The 17,818-nt window shown below is 43.6% G+C and overlaps 1 protein-coding gene across 1 annotated transcript; it reads left to right on the top strand.

The window, feature by feature from the left end:
* The first annotated feature begins 4,124 nt into the window (after positions 1–4,124).
* On the top strand, positions 4,125–11,986 carry LOC142775436 (uncharacterized). The gene is made up of 2 exons (XM_075876832.1): positions 4,125–4,474; positions 11,754–11,986. Exons 1-2 carry the CDS (start codon positions 4,301–4,303, stop codon positions 11,892–11,894), a joined length of 315 nt encoding a protein of 104 aa, XP_075732947.1. The 5' UTR covers positions 4,125–4,300; the 3' UTR covers positions 11,895–11,986.
* Positions 11,987–17,818: the final 5,832 nt, after the last annotated feature.

Genomic DNA, 17,818 nt, shown 5'->3' with positions numbered 1-17,818 from the left:
CAGAGAGAAGTACTATGAGAGGCATGTTAACTGTTCTCTGAATTTTAATGCAAGAGCTACTCACCGATTTTTTTTCTTGTCTTCACATATACATAGGCTAGACTGATTGGTATATCAACACGTGCCTCAGAGAGCATCCAGATTCACTGAATAGAGCCATCCCATTGTACTTCGCATGTTCATTCATGCAAATGAAATTTCATCCTTGAAGGCATAGTAATCTGTCTTCGTCACCCTGACCAGACCATGCGAGAAATCTTTGAGGCACCGCACCGTGTTCAAGTCAACCTTCGCTATACCCCGCTGCGGTGGTCTAGTGGCTAAGGTACTCGGCTGTTGAACTGCAGGTTGTGGAATCGAATCCTGGCTGCGGCGGCTGCATTTTCGATGGAGGCAGAAATGTTGTAGGCCCGTGTGTTCAGATTTGGGTGCACGCTAAAGAACCCCAGGTGGTCGAAATTTCCAGAGCCCTCCACTACGGCGTCTCTCATAATCGTATCGTGGTTTTGGGACGTTAAACCCCACATATTAATCAATCAACCTTCGCTTTATTCATAACACAAGAAATTCGACTTTAATAATCAATTGTAAACACACACTTTGGTTGTTCGCCTTTTTATGCCTCTTTATGACGTGCGCAATAACCGCCATTTCCTTACATATGTTTTTTAACAGTGTGATAACCTTTCAGTTGTGAGTACGGGTTTCTGGTGTGCATAATACTTTCCTGGTCCTACTTCTATCTTTTTGCCCAGCAAGCTTTATACCAACCGGCAGTTACTCTGCCAAGGGAGCTTGGTAGAGGCATATGCTGCGAGCACCACACAGTCATGTAGTCAGTGTAACTTACTTTGCGAAATTGCAATTATTTCTAGGGCTTCTTTTAAATACGAGAACATAACATTTCACTCTTAAACAGCGTTAAAGGACATTGACTAATGCATCCGTGTATTAATGGACAGTACTTAGATCTTTTAGTCTACCAAGTTGTACTTGTTTTTATTTATGCTGAAGACGGACTGACACTGAAGGATTGAATGGTCCTGAAGGATTGAATGGTGAAGAATTAAATGGTTAATTAAATGGTGCTTCTCAGCCGCAAAGCTGGTTGAACATGGGGACAGCTGGAAATCGTAGACGGGCCGTAGCAGCCAAACAATGAAATTTGTGAATCACTCAGTAATCTATCGCACCTTGCCGAGTTCTCTTGATCTGAGGAGCGCTGGCACAGCGCAAACGGAAGTTGATGCGTCAGGCCTGTGCGCTTGTCGCGGTGGCTGCTTCGGCGTATCGGCTCTTTCCATGAGCGCTTGCATACCCGTTGGCAGAGCTAATGTGCTTCAAAAGGTCTATTAAAGAATGTTGTGCAGGTTAGGTCATGACAAATCTGCCAATTTTCGTTTATAATATGCGATACACTGTTCACATTTGATTAGAGATTATTCAACCAAAATCGCTATTCATTTGCACAAGGCATTGCGTTTTAACAATGTTTCGCTTGTCACTGCACCCAATCTAAAATTGAAACTGAAGTGTTGTCTTGGTCTTTATGTGTATTGTTCCTAAGGTTGTTCTTTAATCCTGTGTAAAATAATATTGTCCCAATTCCCTGTCATGAGCTCCATCTCTGTACCATTTTATTATCTGGTGCTGTGGTTTTTAAACTTCAAACACTGTGTTGTATTTGACTAATGTTCTGTTTGCAGAATTTCGTTCTTGGAGAATGAACTCAAGAACCTGAGGAAAGAGTACAAGGAGCTGCAGGAGCTCACTACGCTGGAACGATTAATGTACAAGGTAAGTGTACAAACCAGCCCGTATTTGCGGCACCCAATTGCCGGTGCACCAAAAGTATTGCTTATAATTGCTTCATCAGGATATTTACTCACCGTATTTACTCACGTGATAAACCCACTCGCATAGGGAACCCACCCCCCACCTTGGTTTGGAAAAAGAAAGAAATGTATCTGTTCATTTTATTTCGATGTGATAGCCAGTGATGTTAATGATCACATCAATGTTAAATGAAGCCATTATATCACAAAATAACGATGCAATAAAAGCCAAATCATAGTTTCATAACTATGCAAAACAGCTGTGAGCAGCGCGAACGCAGACGACGTCAATCAAAATTTAAGTCGCACTTTTTCCTGCAGAACACTATCTGTTGAATTCAGGAGAAACTTCTTAAGACCCCTCTATTTTTCAAAGGTAGTGCGAAATTCAGGTTTTTTCTGTGTTAAGAAACCAACTCTAACCACTCGGCGCCCCGCCCCGATGGTCTAGTGGCTAAGGTACTTGGCTGCTGACCCGTAGGTCGTGGGTTCGAATCCCGGCTGCATCGGCTGCATTTCCGATGGATCGAGGCGGAAATGTTGTAGGCCCATGTGCTCAGATTTGGGTGCACGTTAAAGAACCCCAGGTGGTCGAAATGCCCGGAGCCCTCCACTACGGCGTCTTTCATAATCATATGGTGGTTTTGGGACGTTAAACCCCACATATCAATCAATCAATCAATCAATCAATCAATCAATCAATCTAACCACTCGGCGCACGAGACGCACCACCTGAGGTGATATAGCAAAGTGGGAGAATAAAGTTACTGCCACTAGGCAAATAGCGGCAATTGACTTGCTGGTCGCTTGAAGAGCAAGCAAAAATGCTGGAGAAGTTCTAGTTAGGCTGAGAAAAACTTGTATTTACATACTGTACATAATTTACATAAGTATAGACATCAAAGTTACAAAAAAAAAAAGTTTTTGGAGATGAGCAGTCTTCTGTAGGGCGACCTTACGGGATTTGGCAGAGTCGACGGTGCTTAACACTTCAAGGCCGGTTCAGAACGACTGGCAGAACTCTGGGGCCTCTTCTTATTCTCTTGGTGCTTCGCCCTTACACAACGGTCAGTGAATCATCGCCTGTTTGTCCTCTGGTAGGACAGTACTCTTGTTCAATCACAAACCTGCCACAAGGACACCAACTTCGTGCACGTGAGAACTCATGCCCTCTCCCCAAATAACACAGCAACCAAAATGTAAATAAAACAGTACTAGAAAAGGTCATAGAGGTATAGGCAAGCTTAGCGGCGCACAATTATCTAGACTTGGTGCTACACGTACTGTGCTTTGCCGCCATAGAGCAGCTTCCCTGTAACACGCCAACTTCTTGACGACGGGGCAATTATCCACCTGTCCCATGTGCGCTGTAAGAGAAACCGCTCGCTGATTGCATTGGCACTCTTAATGAGCTCATTTGCACGGATTAACGCAGAAGCAGGCAAAGATATGCCAATGCGACAACACGCATCAAAGGTGCCGACCGGGCACCCGATTACCGTAACGTTGGCCATGCTTTCATGTGTCGCAAGCCCGCCCGCTTCCGAGAGCCACGAGAAGTAAGCCGGATTGTGGTGAAAGGTCGACGGTGATCTCACGGTATCGCAACGCAAACTCTCCGTGCCTTGAATCGACAGCGAGCTTTAGGTGCGCGAACAGAAAACGTAAGCCGATTGATTGATTGATTTGTGGGGTTTAACGTCCCAAAACCACCATTTGATTATGAGAGACGCCGTAGTGGAGGGCTCCGGAAATTTTGACCACCTGGGGTTCTTTAACGTGCACCCAAATCTGAGTACACGGGCCTACAACATTTCCGCCTCCATCGGAAATGCTGCCGCCGCAGCCGGGAATCGAACCCGCGACCTGCGGGTAAACGTAAGCCGAACGTGCCGTGAGACAATCGGAGGGGTGGTGTCGTCACAATGACTTTTCCATTCCTACCCCTTCAACCCCAATGTGGGGGTTGTTTCCTTTGCCCTTGGTTAAGTGGAACTCGAAACGCTCAATAGTCTCATGCACTGCAGCACTTCGCGGGGTGTCATGCGGGGGCTGCAGTGTCTGTACAGTCAGTGCTAATTCGGTTGTACGCTTTGACAGAGTGCTGTCAAAGCAATGCTGCTAGCCGGAGCAAATGCAGTACAATGGCTGGCATGCCTCCGCGACCTTACGGCATAATGTAAATAAAAGTAAATCAGAGACTGCGACACAACCACGTCTTATCACGGTCCTACACCACCCCTACGCCTCTCCCCTCTTCTTCGTCCTTTTGTGCTTTCCTATTGGGCCAGGCGCTACACGTTAATAGTTATCTCGGATGACCCCTTTGCTGTTGCCTCTGCTCCCCTTCACCGCTTGCGGTCTCGCCGAAAACGACGCCATTATCGTGTGTAGAAGCACCGACAAACGTGCGCGCTGTACTTCAGCAGAGGCTTTTTACAGCTTTTTAAAGTTTCGAACATGCCATGGACTGCACCGAGATGCCAAGATGTTGCGCGTTGGCTGCTCGAACAGCATTGCCAGTGAGGACAAGCTTTTTTTTTGTTCCTCGTGGAAAGGAAAACCTCAAACGGCGAGCAATATGGCTTCATCACATCGGGAGAAAGAACTTCAATTGCCGCGAAGGGAAGCCTTGTGAGGTAAGTCGATCAATGCGAAATTCTATCACAAGTATTTTGCAGTTGAAATCCTTTAGATTAAGCTAAAGCTCGATACTGATGTCTTAAAGTTAAAGAAAAAAAAACAGCATGACATTATCGGTCACAGTTTCTCGGAAACAGTACCTACATCGCAATACTTATCGTTGGTTATTTACCAGTTGTTCTGAGAAAATTCACTGCAATGTTTTAGAAAAAAAAATCTTTGGAAGAGCTCAATTTCTTCGCTCAGACCTGGCACGGCTTGTAGATTTCACGAAATTGAATTATTACAAGTCTTTAAAACTTACACTGAGAAAGCGAGAAGCCTCCTTTAAGAGGTTATTTTGCCAAATTGCATAAATAGAGGGTGGGGATAAGATGTGTTCGATAAAGATAGACATTGCAAATAAGTAGTGTTGTAAAATAGGTGCACTTCAATTAGCAAAGCTACAAAAAGGTCTGCATAGACTTTATGTAAAATTTCTGCCATCTGTAGGCGTCGTGTGCATGCCGCCATGTTAGAGGCTCGAGCCCGGCGCATTACACACAGTCTGCGTGTGTTTACGTATACATAAGGCATATCGACCTGAAGCGTGTATTCGCTGATAATCTCAATTCCAACATATTTCTGCATCTCTTGCTGCAAACAGAGAGGAACTCTGAATGCTGAAGGAAGAAAAATAAGCTGAAAACTTTGCCCCTTGTTATTGTTTCAAGCTTATGATGTTTCCAGAATTTTCTCTGGCTACTGCTTCCGAAACATGTGTTTGGGTTCTCCTTTCTAAGCAAGTAAGACGCGCAATAGCATTTGTACCCATGTTGCCTCAAATTGCTACATGCAGAAGTGAGACAGTTTTTGCAACGTTTTCACTAGCACCTGTCTAACAAGTGAAGGCGACTTGTACGCTTCACGCATAAGCCAAGTTCATGCAACAAGCTTTATTGCAGCTAATTGCATGTGCGTACATTTCTTTGAGTGTGCCGAGCACATCGATTTCTTCAAAAACGTTCGCAGTCATGCGCAAGTCATTTCACTAAATGGCAGCTTGTCACACTCCAGCAGAGAATATGAAACGACATGAAACAAACATGCTTTAACACCATGGGCTCTTCTCTGAACAACCGATGACGCACACTTGCTTCTAATTCAGCGTGTACCGTAACCGAAACCTAATAAACAAAACGCATTCAACTATATGTAGGTGTGCACATTTAGCTGTGCTGAAGCTTATTGGGTGAACGTGGACTCTGCGTGAAGGAAACGAATTGCCTTCACTTGTTAAATGGCTGCTAATGAAAATGTTGCAAAAACTCTCTTGTTTTGGCGTGGAGTAATTTGAGGGAACACGAGTACAAATGCTATTGCGCGTCTTACTTGCTTAGAAAGGAAAACGGAAACACGTGTTTCAAAAGCAGTAGCCTGAGGCTGGAAGCGTTATTAGCTTTAAAAGATCACAAGGGGCAAAGTTTACGGCTTATTTTTCTTCCTTCAGCATTCAGAGTTCCTCTTTGTGTGCAGCAAAGGACGCAGCAATACGTCAGCATTGCGATTATCAGCCAATACACGCCTCATGTCGATATGCCTTACATATACCTAAACACTAGGCTTGTGCGAACAGTGATTTCGATAGAATAATTTCGAATCGAATTCGAATGCTATGTATGACATAGAAAAAAGGAAATATTTATGATGACAAAACTAACCTGCACAATATTTCTTTTAAATTGAAACATGGTCTCTATGCAAATGCCATTTATTTTTTCGCTCAAAGGAAGTCAAAACAACCTTGAGTAGTAATTTCGGTAGGATGCGAGTGATAACCTGTGATATACTTATTGTTTTAAAATTTATTATACTAGAATTATATAAGCTGTCATAATAAGCTTAATAAAATGAAGAATTGATTTGACATGTTCCTTTAAAGGGGCCCTGCAGCACTTCTTCAAGTAGCCATGGAGCCAGTAAACATGCTTGTTGCCTTAATTTACTGCAGCAAAGTTTCTAGAATCAGTCCAGTATGAGCAGAGTTCCAAAAATTGGCACACTCTGCAATTGCATTCTCTCTTCTCGTCTTGACGAAATAGCTGGAAGTTGAGCAGGAAGGAATGGCACGACGAAAGAATTAAAATACTCCACACGCACCTCATGACCTTGAGCACCTCTTCTTTTTCTTCGAATACGCGGCTTGTCAGTGCGATCGCACACGTACTTGTGGACAAGCGCACCATGCTCAAATCAGCCAATACCTGTGACCAGAGCCATATATTTCCTCTAGGTTGTGACAAGTGATTGTTGAGCTTGCAGTGTCACTTCCTGAGGAAAAAAAGCAGTTTTTAGCTTTGAAATTTTATTGTGAATTACAGGCCATGTACTGCGCTACAATATTTGCCTCGCGTGTTTTCGGTAGCCTCGACTACCGATCGGCAGAATTTTCTGACCATGTTCAGTTGTGCCTAGTTCACACTGAAACATCCGCTTTCTACAGCGACCGAAATTCCCCTGCCGCCGAAACGCAGCGTCGTTCGCACTGGATGCGGCCCGCGCCACCGAATATGCCATCTACTACGGCGCGAACGCGGGATGGATGCACTGTCACCCGGTTGTTGTCGCGGCTCGCAAACGCTACTACGCTATCCGGTGGTGTATACTTCGACGATTCTCGTACGCAAAAAGCAAGGAAAGACAGTACTGCTTACTTTGCTGGCAAGTGGATGTCTTGTAATGCACGAAGAGCAGAAAAACCACCGACGCCAGTGGCGTTGGTCGGTACGTTTTGCTCTGCAAGACCGCAACAAGCTCGGTCACGCCAACAGCAAGCTCGGTCACCTCTTTCACAAAATACGGAGGTGAAGTAGGCACGAAGTAGGTTATTGGTTTCACATTCAGTTACGTGCACTGCGCCATAACAAGTGAGTAGGGCTTGGCCGCCATTTTTCAAAATTCCTTGACTAGCGCTCCTATTGGTCCGCGGTGACCGATTCGGCGGCAGACGCCGCAAAAATCGGTCCGAGAGCGATCGGCGCGGAGAGGGCCCTTTCGGCGGATCTCGCCGCCACCGAACCGGATTCAGAGCCCTTTCGGCGGCCGGAATGCTCAGTGTGAAGGCCCCTTTAATTTGAAGGAAGGCTTCACGGTAAAGCAAATGTTCTTTAGGTGGATGTTTTCACTGTTTAGCACTCCTACATTGCAGTAAAACCACCTTTACCAGCGGTAACCTGCGAATTATTATACATTTATTCGTTCATTGCGAATACTTCGAAAATATCAATAACTTAAATTCGAAGCGAATTCGAATACCCAACTATTCGTTCGAATATTCGAAGCATTCGAATATTCGCACAAGCCTAGTAAACACACACAGACAGTGCAGACTGTGCCACGCTCACGGCTTAACATGGTGGTATGCACACAGCGCCCAACAGATGGCAGCAATTTTGCATAAGGTCTATACAAACTAATTTGGAACGCATGTTTGTTCTCTGTCTCTGGTTATTTTTATCATGAACTATATGTTCATTTCAGGTGGGTGGAGGTCTATTGTGTTGTCAATTTTTGTACTCCTAAGTTTACCCACATTTCTCAGTCTTTTTGCTATTGATTTTTTGTTTTGAATATAAACTATTGTAAAACAGTTGCTGTATTGTTGCTCTTCAATGCGCTTTATTATTTTTTTCCACATTTTAGGTGCACATTTGCCTTGTAAATACACATGAAGCCATCCAGAGCAAGAACAGCATACTGTTTTCGTTTGCATTTTTGTTTATGCAGGAAGCAAAATGTTTTGCAGTGTACTTTGCCAGTATTTCGTTTGACAAATTACAGATGGTCCAATGGAGAATATCTGTATTTTTCAGGAACACCTCACGGGCGATTAGTTCGAGCCAGTCATTCCTGAGAGAACTGGCCACAAAAAGCTAAAGTTCAATGTGGTTCCCTCCCTGTGCAGTTGATTGATTGATATGTAGGGTTTAATGTCCCAAAACCACTTGATTATGAGAGACACGCACACACACACACACACATCGTGCAAGCAATGTGATAAGAAGAATCTCAGATGATCCAGAGAGTTGTGATGCAGCCATGTGCGTATTGTGATGTGTGATTGGTGCTACTAACAGTATTGAACCTCGAATTCGGGTCATAGTAAAAGAAAAGTATGCGTGTCAATATCGCTTCACAAATACGTTTACGTTGACTTGTGCATTATGTGATTCTTTGTGAAGACAGTAAACAGTAATATTAACGCATATGACGTGTTTGCAACACCTTGTTCACAAGTGCAGGCGCTTACAACGTATGTCGTGGTGCACTTTTTCGCTAGCCTGAGATAACGCACTGATGCATGTAATGTTGCAGATATACATACAAAGAATCAACACTGCAGACTGTATAGTTGCATTTTGTAAAATACGGTAAAGGTAGAGGTGCCACAGCAATAAAGGTAAATGTAAGTAAAACATACACAAAAGCAAACTAAACGAAATAAACTAAGAAGTGTTCATTAAAAAATATCTTTGTCATCAACAGCACATCTTCTGCACACCCCTTTTGTTTGTGTTTGCTTATTGATGTATGCAACTACTGAAGAGCCAATCGCTGATCCATTTCAATCTATCCACTGCTAACTACACATATTGACCAGCCATGTAAGCTTTGCAGCACTTCTAAGCTCAAGGATGGCCACAGTGGTTGCATTTTTATTGGGGAAAACACAAGACACTTGTGTGCTTACATTTATGTGCTTTTTAGAAAAACCAAAGGTGGTTGAAAATAACCAGGAGTCTCCTACTAGGACGAGTCTCATAATGGTACTGTAGTTTTGCCATGTGAAATCCTCCCCGTCGCGGTGGTCTAGTGGCTAAGGTACTCTGCTGCTGACCCGCAAATCGGGGGATCGAATCCCAGCTGCGGCAGCTGCATTTTCGATGGAGGCGAAAATGCTGTAGGCCCGTGTGCTCAGATTTGGGTGCACGTTACAGAACCCCAGGTTGTCAAAATATCCGCAGCCCTCTGCTACGGTGTCTCTCGTAATTGTATGGTGGTTTTGGGACGTTAAACCCCACATATCAATGAATCAAATCAGCATGTGTAATGCACAGTAATTATTATTATTATGCTAATTATACAAAGGGCAAAAGAAGGAAAGAAAGACAACGGAGCAATAGTGATGTGTAAAGGGGAACTTTAGGGTCAATAAGTGAAATTGTGGCCTGTAATTGAACAATTTAAGGGAGCCAAAGCTTTTACAGTGGGACTATATACAGTACTGGTGATTTAGGACCTAACATTTCTAATTTAATTTGTCAATTCTCTTGTTGCATTGGCACTTTTTCTTGACCCTCTGTCTGTGTTTTTGTTGATAAATGGTATGTTCCAAATAAGCATTTTGCTGCAAAACATGTTTACAAAAGTGTTATTGCGGCCTGGTGAGCAGAAAGTCAGGCTTCCTTGGCATCACCTCAGCGAGATGCCTGCATACATTGGTGCAACGTATACTGAAGTGGACTTCTTGCATGAAGTAGCTGTCTAATTCCTTTGTGTAGCATATGCACTCCTCTGTGGCTGTTGAAATGGCACTGAAGAGGTGCTCCGGAACACTGGCTTCCTTGGGGAGTGCAAAGAATCGATTTTTGCCTGAAAGAGGTCCCCCATCTTTGTCTAATAATGTGTCATGACATGTGCAGTCAGTGTGCCTCAGGTTAAAAAGTCCTTTGCAAGGGTTCCAGTGACACGATATATGACATTCTCATATATCATGTCATTGGATTGTTGTGAAGGAGCCTGCGCATGGTCACAATAAGTCATGCTGTGTGCTCTGGCAGACAGTAGGTGTGCTGCTTAGTGACACAAATGCCGTACCCACCTCGATGTTGATGAGGAACGCATTTGTTGTCGCTTCGCAGTATCGCTGCGGAGATAGTCAGAAAAGCTTTCCAATCCAAATATGTTTTAAGGCTGCTGTGAATTGATAACACTGGCTGCTTCGTTGCAACCATGCTTTTGACGAACGGGTGCAAAGAAGTTTTCCAATGGGTTCTGTTGCAAGTGTCGTGTAAGCAGAAGCCGAATTCTTTTTTTAGATCTTGCCACAGCAGAAGCAGGGCTTTCATTGTGATTCGCCATTTCTTGATCGTGTGTGGCTGTTTGTCCTGAGGCCCACAGAGGTGCCAGCCAGCATCCAAGTTATGCACTGCTTAAGGAAGGTGTGGTGTTCAGAGCCATGTGACATGGCATGCCTCAATTCGTTGTCCAGTTTTTTCACTGCTGAACTGTTGAGGCTGTCAAAAAGCTTGTCCATTCTCTCTATGAATTCTTCTGTAGCTTTTGCATCTATGGGAAGCTTTCCAATGTCCATGAGAGTGAGTAATGAAACAAACAGATTCGCTGAAAACCCGAGTTGCAAACTTCCTCTCATGTCAGCGAAGGGCATCCTGTAGATGTGTTGCTACCCGAGTTTTTTTGCCAATCTACTCTTCAAATGTTTCGTATATTTGTTGGGTGCCAAATGTGTGTGACATGTTTTTTGTAGCAGATTTCAATGTGTTTCCAGTCTACAATCTGTGATCCAATTTTAAATTTTAGTCTCCTCAAATTGTTTCGTGTGCATTTGATCATGTGTGTGATGTCAAACATGAAGTATACTTTTCTCTTGTTGACCATAAAAAAGGAGTCGTGTAAAGAATGGAGAAGCATTTTCGACAGACTCGCATTGTTTGAGGCCTGGTCACAGATCACAGCTTTTATCAAGTGACCTTTTGTTTCAAGCTGTTGAATTAGGTCGAGCAAAAGCCGTCGCATTGCAAGGGCTGTAGCTTCATTGTGAGACACGGCAAAGGCCACTGGCTGCATCTAACCTTTCGATATGCCAGACACAGCTACAGCAAGTGCTGTGATGTCGTTGGACTAACCTTACATCAAATTTTGTTTCAAGGCTACTTCATGAAACATCACACAGCATGCCCTGTCTTGAAGTGACCAATCTTTTGTTATCGACTGAATTGTGTCTATGGCAATAAATAAAATTAAGTTCAGACCAAATTGTTTCATTTTTTTCTACCAATGCTTTTTGAATTTTGGGAAAAAGCAGAGCCGAGTTTGAACTTTCACCAATTCAAAAAGGTCTCTTGGTACACGGGCCTCAATTCTGTTCAGTTCCTCAGTACAGGTGACATTTTTTGCTTGACGTCTGCGTCTGATTCGTGCCAATGCTGTTCGGTACTTGTTGCGACGGGTGACAAGGTTGGGCATTCATTGTTTTTTTTCTTGGGGTGTATGCAGAGGCTTGTTTTCTACGGGCTGGCTTCGGTGTTTGTGTTCCTGCTGCGGGCCCCTCCGACTGTCTTGCAGTGGCCTCTTTATGCGCTGAAGGCACTGTGGAAGGACCACTACGACCAGCAGGAGCTAAAAAAGCAAGATTAGTTTTCTTGGTGCGATTGAATACATGCCACATGCAAACCAGAAAAATCATCTTGTATTACTTGTGGGTCAGCAATAAAGAAATTTACGTGCAAGCTAACTTTCTTTATTCGCAAGCACCATACAGAGCCTTTCGCGAGTAGTTGTGCTTCGTCTGTTGCCTTTTTTTTTTTTTCGCCTATGTGGATTTCTTAGCTTACATAGCATTTCTTAAAGTGAAGTTTTACGATATGGATTAATGACGCTTTGCTTTAACCGTTACATATGACCTGTATGATTGCTTAGTTACACTTCAACACAAAAATTAATGCTTGCACAAATCACCGGTGCTCGCAAAATATTTTTTTTTTCAATACTTACATCTTTGCATACAATTACATTATATTGAAGTCCTGAAGTGTTGTTAAGAGTAAGCTTAAAGCATGAAAGCATGGCAGTAGGCATGCCACCATTTTGTGGCTGCCCGACTCCACTGTGTGGAATAGTTTTTGACATTTACGGTAATTTGTGTTCTGGCATCTTTCAAACTGCGGTACTAATGGCTATGGTGATACAATGCGACATTTAGTGAATATGCTTACACGTATCTGGAGCACTGAGTAGCTTTGGGGTCTGCGCCAGAGCTGTGGACACGTGGGGTGTGATCAGCGGTGTGGCTGGTGAGGCAGGTGGTGTCACTGCAAGGGAGAGGCTATCCTCTGAAAGTTCTGAAAATAAAAAGCAGTATTACATAAGCAGGAGGTGTTGGCCACAATGCTGTGTGTGTGTCCAAAAAATACTTTTTAAACCAGCTCCCCATGTCCGTTTCTCATGATGAGCTGTTTAATGCAACTTCTGCTGATGTGCTTTTTGCCCATCACAACTTGTAGTCATGCTGTCGGACATTTAGGCATGGTAATGGTGGCTGAAGCAAAGCACGGGCACGTAAACTTTGATAGTTGGGATATTCTGCGTAACGGGATCACAAGAGCAGTGGAAAACTTACCAGATGAGAACTATTCATTCCAGATAACTGGATGGCTGTGCATAACACTCACAGGAAAAATGCTTCATGTTCAGTAAGAGTGACAATACGGCAGCATTACAAAAACACATGACAATCTTGAATATGTAAATGAGTAACCAGCACCTTGTTTAATGAGAAGCCTTTCTAAAAAGTTAAAGTCAAGGACCGTACCCAAGTTCGGTCTTAAAAAATTGGGTTCTTTATGCTATGGTACATTATAGTACAGCGTTTTATGGGTGTTTACCATAAGCTTGGTATGGCCAAATACCGAAGCTGTCGCCTTGATATCAGAAAACATCTGTAGCACTTATTAGTGCTCGTCTTGACCTGGCACCTGCTTTCTTGCACTATACATATGCCAATTTCAATTGAAACTTACATGTTGCCCTGACTGTTTTCACATATTCTGTTCTGTGTTCATGTTCGGTCTGTCCTCACATTTATCTACTTGTTGTCTTAAGTATACCTAACTGGGTTTAAAATCATTTGATAATGACCCTTCTGGATGTTTCTTATGCATTTCCCAATGTTTCTTGTTGCACATTAGCTGCGTTAGCCTCTATGTATGTAGAAATACCCATGTGAACGTGTAGTGGCACCTGTGGGCAGTAACTGTATCACCGAAAACGACTATTGACATTGATGAACAAGATTGATCGTCAATCAAATCTGAAGAAATAAAATTCGAAAACATAGCCATCCTACATACCTGCTGAATTCATCCGTCCTGCTCCCAGTGCATGCTGTGAATCACTGGACAAGGCAATGAGGATTCATTTATTAACAATAAGTGCATGCAATATTAACATTGCACACATCGTAGATGCTTACCATGTTAGAGGAGGTAGTGGTGTGCTAGTATGTCTGTAAAAAGGAAAAAAAAAATGAATTGCAGCTAACTGCTCCAACATGTAGGCAAGTATATTAATGAATAATGCATACAAATGTATTCATGATGCATATCATTTATTCATGCATTACATATTTTGCTGTTGTGTATATTTGGCCGGCCTGTTGTGATTAGAATAAGCGTCACTTTGTTACGTATGTGCCTTACCTTGCGTCGTAGAACTTTCAAAGTCTGAAAAAAAAAAAAATGAACAGAGAAATTTCAGTTGGTACACCATGAAAATCATTGGACAGTGAGCTGTAAACGTAAGTGGACAAGCACATGCAAATGTAGACTAAAAGAGCTTATTTTCATTTGAATCATTTTTAGAATTGTCAGCATTATCATATCACTTTGAGCATCATTATTGCAGTGGTTGGTTTGTGGGTCAAGCATTTTTGCTTGTCCCGAGAGACTCGATTAGCACGCTGTGGGTCCCTTTATTTCATTCCATTTTTTTATTTATTCACATCCCCCTACAGAATCTTGACCTGGATAGCATCTACTACTACTGTGGCGATGACAGGGGTACATTAAGACACCTCGTTGTAAAAATTTAGGAACAGGTAGTCGCTCAACTACCCCAAACACATTTTAAGGAGAGAGCTTTAGATACCGAATCAAACGCCAAAAGCTGCCGTAGTCGTCAACAAGAAGTGTGTCAACGTTATCATGATGCAACGGATTGTTAAGCTATCACGGCATCGCATATTGTTTCTTGGTCAAGATGCAGCTATATTAAAGTCATTGATAAACTATGTGAGGTGCAGAAAGCCTTCGAGTGGCAGTGAAAGGAATCGTTACAACTGAGTGAGAAGAACGATGTGACCTTGACCTTCGTGTTGTCCTAGACAAATGCATGAGAAAATCTGTGATCTTTCTTAAATTGGCGTTTGTCAAGGGCTACAACAGTATCTGTCTTATGCTAACTTGTATTCACCTGGATGCACCAAGGACCTGAGCCTCGGCTCCTGCACCTTCACAGAGGGGACTGCTCCCCGCGTGAGCCTTTTTGCGGTCACTGATGGTGAAGCAGTCCTTTGTGAAGTGCATGAACCACAGCACTGGTGTTGCATCAACTTGGGCTCTTGGCGTGTCCTGAAGGTCAGTCGGGTTGGCATAATAGAGCCAAGCTTCAAATCTGAAATCATTTGTAAGGGAGTTGATTGTACTCTTTGTACTTCTCATACACTCGGTCTCATACACTCGGTCTCATACACTCGGTCTCATACACTCGGTGTACTTCTCATACAAATAAAAAAAGAGAAAGAGAACCCAGATCCCAATATTAATCCAACCTTTGTTTTTCTTTGTTTGGGTAGCTTGCAGTAAATTTCATGCAATGTTATGTTTTATAAGTTTGTGATACATTCATCAGTAAGATGTACATTTTCTGTTGCTTTAAGCTCTATAGAATAACTTTGTGCTACAATCTAACAAGTCTTTCACATATATCCTCGGGAAGTTTGCAAGTGCATATGTTATCAATTGTACGTTATTTATGAAAATATGCTAATTAACTTAATGACAAGGCTGATGGCCAGGGCTGACCGTTGTCAATATGCCAATCCTGTGTGAGTTGCGATGTTTACCACTTTGTCCTCAGAATGCTTGTTTTACGCAAGTACATGATGTGGTGTCTAACAGATCTGCCTGTTTTTGCAACACTGGCTTCCTTCCTAAGTGCACACATCGAAGCAGTACTTACACAATCGCAGATCCACGCGCGCGATCTAATTCAACGGCTTATAGGAACAGCCGCGTTTTGTCAATTACTGCGTCTCGGTGATATATGCGTCGTCTTCGCGGTAAGTTGTCAGAGTAATTTCCACAATTGACTACCTTCATTTATTGACGCGCATGACTTGTACACCGCTGCAACGTACTTTCATAAGTATAAATTTTGCCCCAAATCTGTCCTAAAAGCTGCTGCAGTGATCAGTATTCCAATTCACACAGCATCACGAATTTCATGTGAGACACGTTAAAACTCTGCTAGTGTATACACGTATAGGTTAATTTTCTGCTAGCGAGTTCAGGATGCCAAGGCGCTGATGATGCGATGTGCGTACTGCCGCTAAGCTCTTCAAATAATGTATTGAAACATAACGACGAATTGCTACTGCTTCGCTTAACTTTCCAGATTATCATGTGAAAGGAGGGGGGGGGGGGGGGGACGAACACAAACCTGTGGTCTGTCAACACTTTAAAGAAATTCTCTGTGCCGCTTCTTCCAGAACTGCTACACCACTTTGCGCAGCAGTGGACATGATAATTGCGAGGCATTCTGCCAAACCGCTGATTCTTCTAAAACTGCTGAAACCGCTTTTCTCGGAAACCTGCGCCAACTGGAAATTACTGCGCCATACTGCTCCAAAAGGGTCTCTTTTGTCGAATTTGCACCATTGCTGCGCCACAAGGTGGTTTTGAAATTGAAAGTAATGTTGACTACACGCATTGTGAGCAGAAGTCTAGAATAGCATCACAAATATTATGCTATGGTTGCCATCTACACTTGCACTGCTGCAAAAGCTTGGAATCAGCCGATCAGTTATTCCGACTTCTAAGCAATTGCGGTGGTGCCTCTTCTGGTAATGATTAGCTAAGAACGAAAGCAATGTGGCAACTACCTAAAAGCGGGCCACTATAACTTATCGCCAACAAAATTGGCAAAAAGCCTACTCGTGTGGCCTAGCGCCACTTTAAGCCTACTTCACGCTTTTAAAAACAGGCGACTACCTTAGCGCGCAGGGACGCTGATCGCTGCCGCCTCAATCGTGGTGCGGTACCGTGTTCAGCGTGCACAGTTTTGCACAAACGAAAGCAGCTCGCTGTTGCCAGATTGAGCATTGTCGATCGCGGGCACCGAGAGAGCAAGCATTGCGCTATCATAACCATATTGCACGCTTTCATAAGGCGACAACCCAAGCGTGTCTTCGTCTGCTGCTAGGACCGCTAGCGCATCACTTGCAGAAAGCTCACATAACCGCGTTAACACAATAGTCTCTCCGCATCTGTGCGCGGTCTGAAGCGGAGTACCTGGGCACAAGCAGCTCGTCATGGTTTGTATGTCAAGTAGGCGAAGCGCTCCATGCAACTAGCCAGTAGATGATTGGCTCCCTGCCACCGTGCAGTGTCTCGAAAACATCTGTGTCTATTTTTGCTAAGTAGCAGATCCCGGTACACATTTATCGCGGACAACCGCATGTGTCTGTTTCGTCACTATGCCAGTCGCTACGCCAGCTGTGTATCCCGGACTCCACAGTAGTTTCGAAATGCTCATGCTCCTTGATGTCGCCACCGCGTGCCATCGGAAAGCCGTGCGAGAGTGCCAGTCATTTCTGAAAATTGGCAAACAGGAAGGGATGACTTGGTGGTGGGCACTTTAGGCATTGTTTGCTGTGACCCTGTGCTTATTCCATCTTTAGAGGCGATGGCGCGCTTGAAAAATTAGTACTTGGTGATTAACGCACACTACGTTAAGCATGCAGCTAGCCGCATTTTGGCGCATATGTACGTATTAACTAGGTTTTACTGTAACAAGCTTTGAATGTTTTACTGTAACAAGCTTTGAATAACAAGCTTTAAACAAGCTTTGAACGCGTGTGAGAGGGGGACATATGGGTGCTCACGGTTCCCTTTCAAAGGGACGGGGGGGGGGGGCAGAGGGTCGTCACAGTGCCCCCTCCCTATCGTGTCAATTTATCAGGCTGGCTTTGCGCGCCCCTCTCGCCTCTCCGTGTGCACGCCTACGGGATGGATGCGCACTCGTGTTGCTAGAACTTCATGCTGCAGCTAGCTTGTTGGTGGTATATCCTTCACTGTTTTATGTTTCTTCTAATGTATGGCATACTGCGTTTGTCTATATTTCGTGCTAATCTTGCAGGTTCGCTGCTTCTGTATAAACGATTATGTACACTGAAGTAACAATAAACTAAAACAAACCTATATTTTGTTCCTCGGTGTGTGTCATGGAAAGCTCTTGCATTGCTCCAAACGCAAAGGTAGCTGCTCCAATGGCTGCTCCGAAAT

This window comes from Rhipicephalus microplus, chromosome X (genome assembly GCF_043290135.1).
Source record: "Rhipicephalus microplus isolate Deutch F79 chromosome X, USDA_Rmic, whole genome shotgun sequence".
Taxonomy (NCBI): Eukaryota; Metazoa; Arthropoda; class Arachnida; order Ixodida; family Ixodidae; genus Rhipicephalus; species Rhipicephalus microplus.
The sequence above is the reverse complement of the archived record's forward strand: the minus strand, read 5'-3'. Positions and strand labels throughout refer to the sequence as shown.

What these genes read in the sequence shown, in the direction of transcription:
- LOC142775436 (XM_075876832.1), top strand. Translation starts at nt 4,301, where the DNA reads ATGGACTGCACCGAGATGCCAAGATGTTGCGCGTTGGCTGCTCGAACA. An exon ending in GCGAAGGGAAGCCTTGTGAG is followed by an intron (nt 4,475 to 11,753) that starts GTAAGTCGATCA and finishes GGGTGTATGCAG; the next exon opens with AGGCTTGTTTTCTACGGGCT.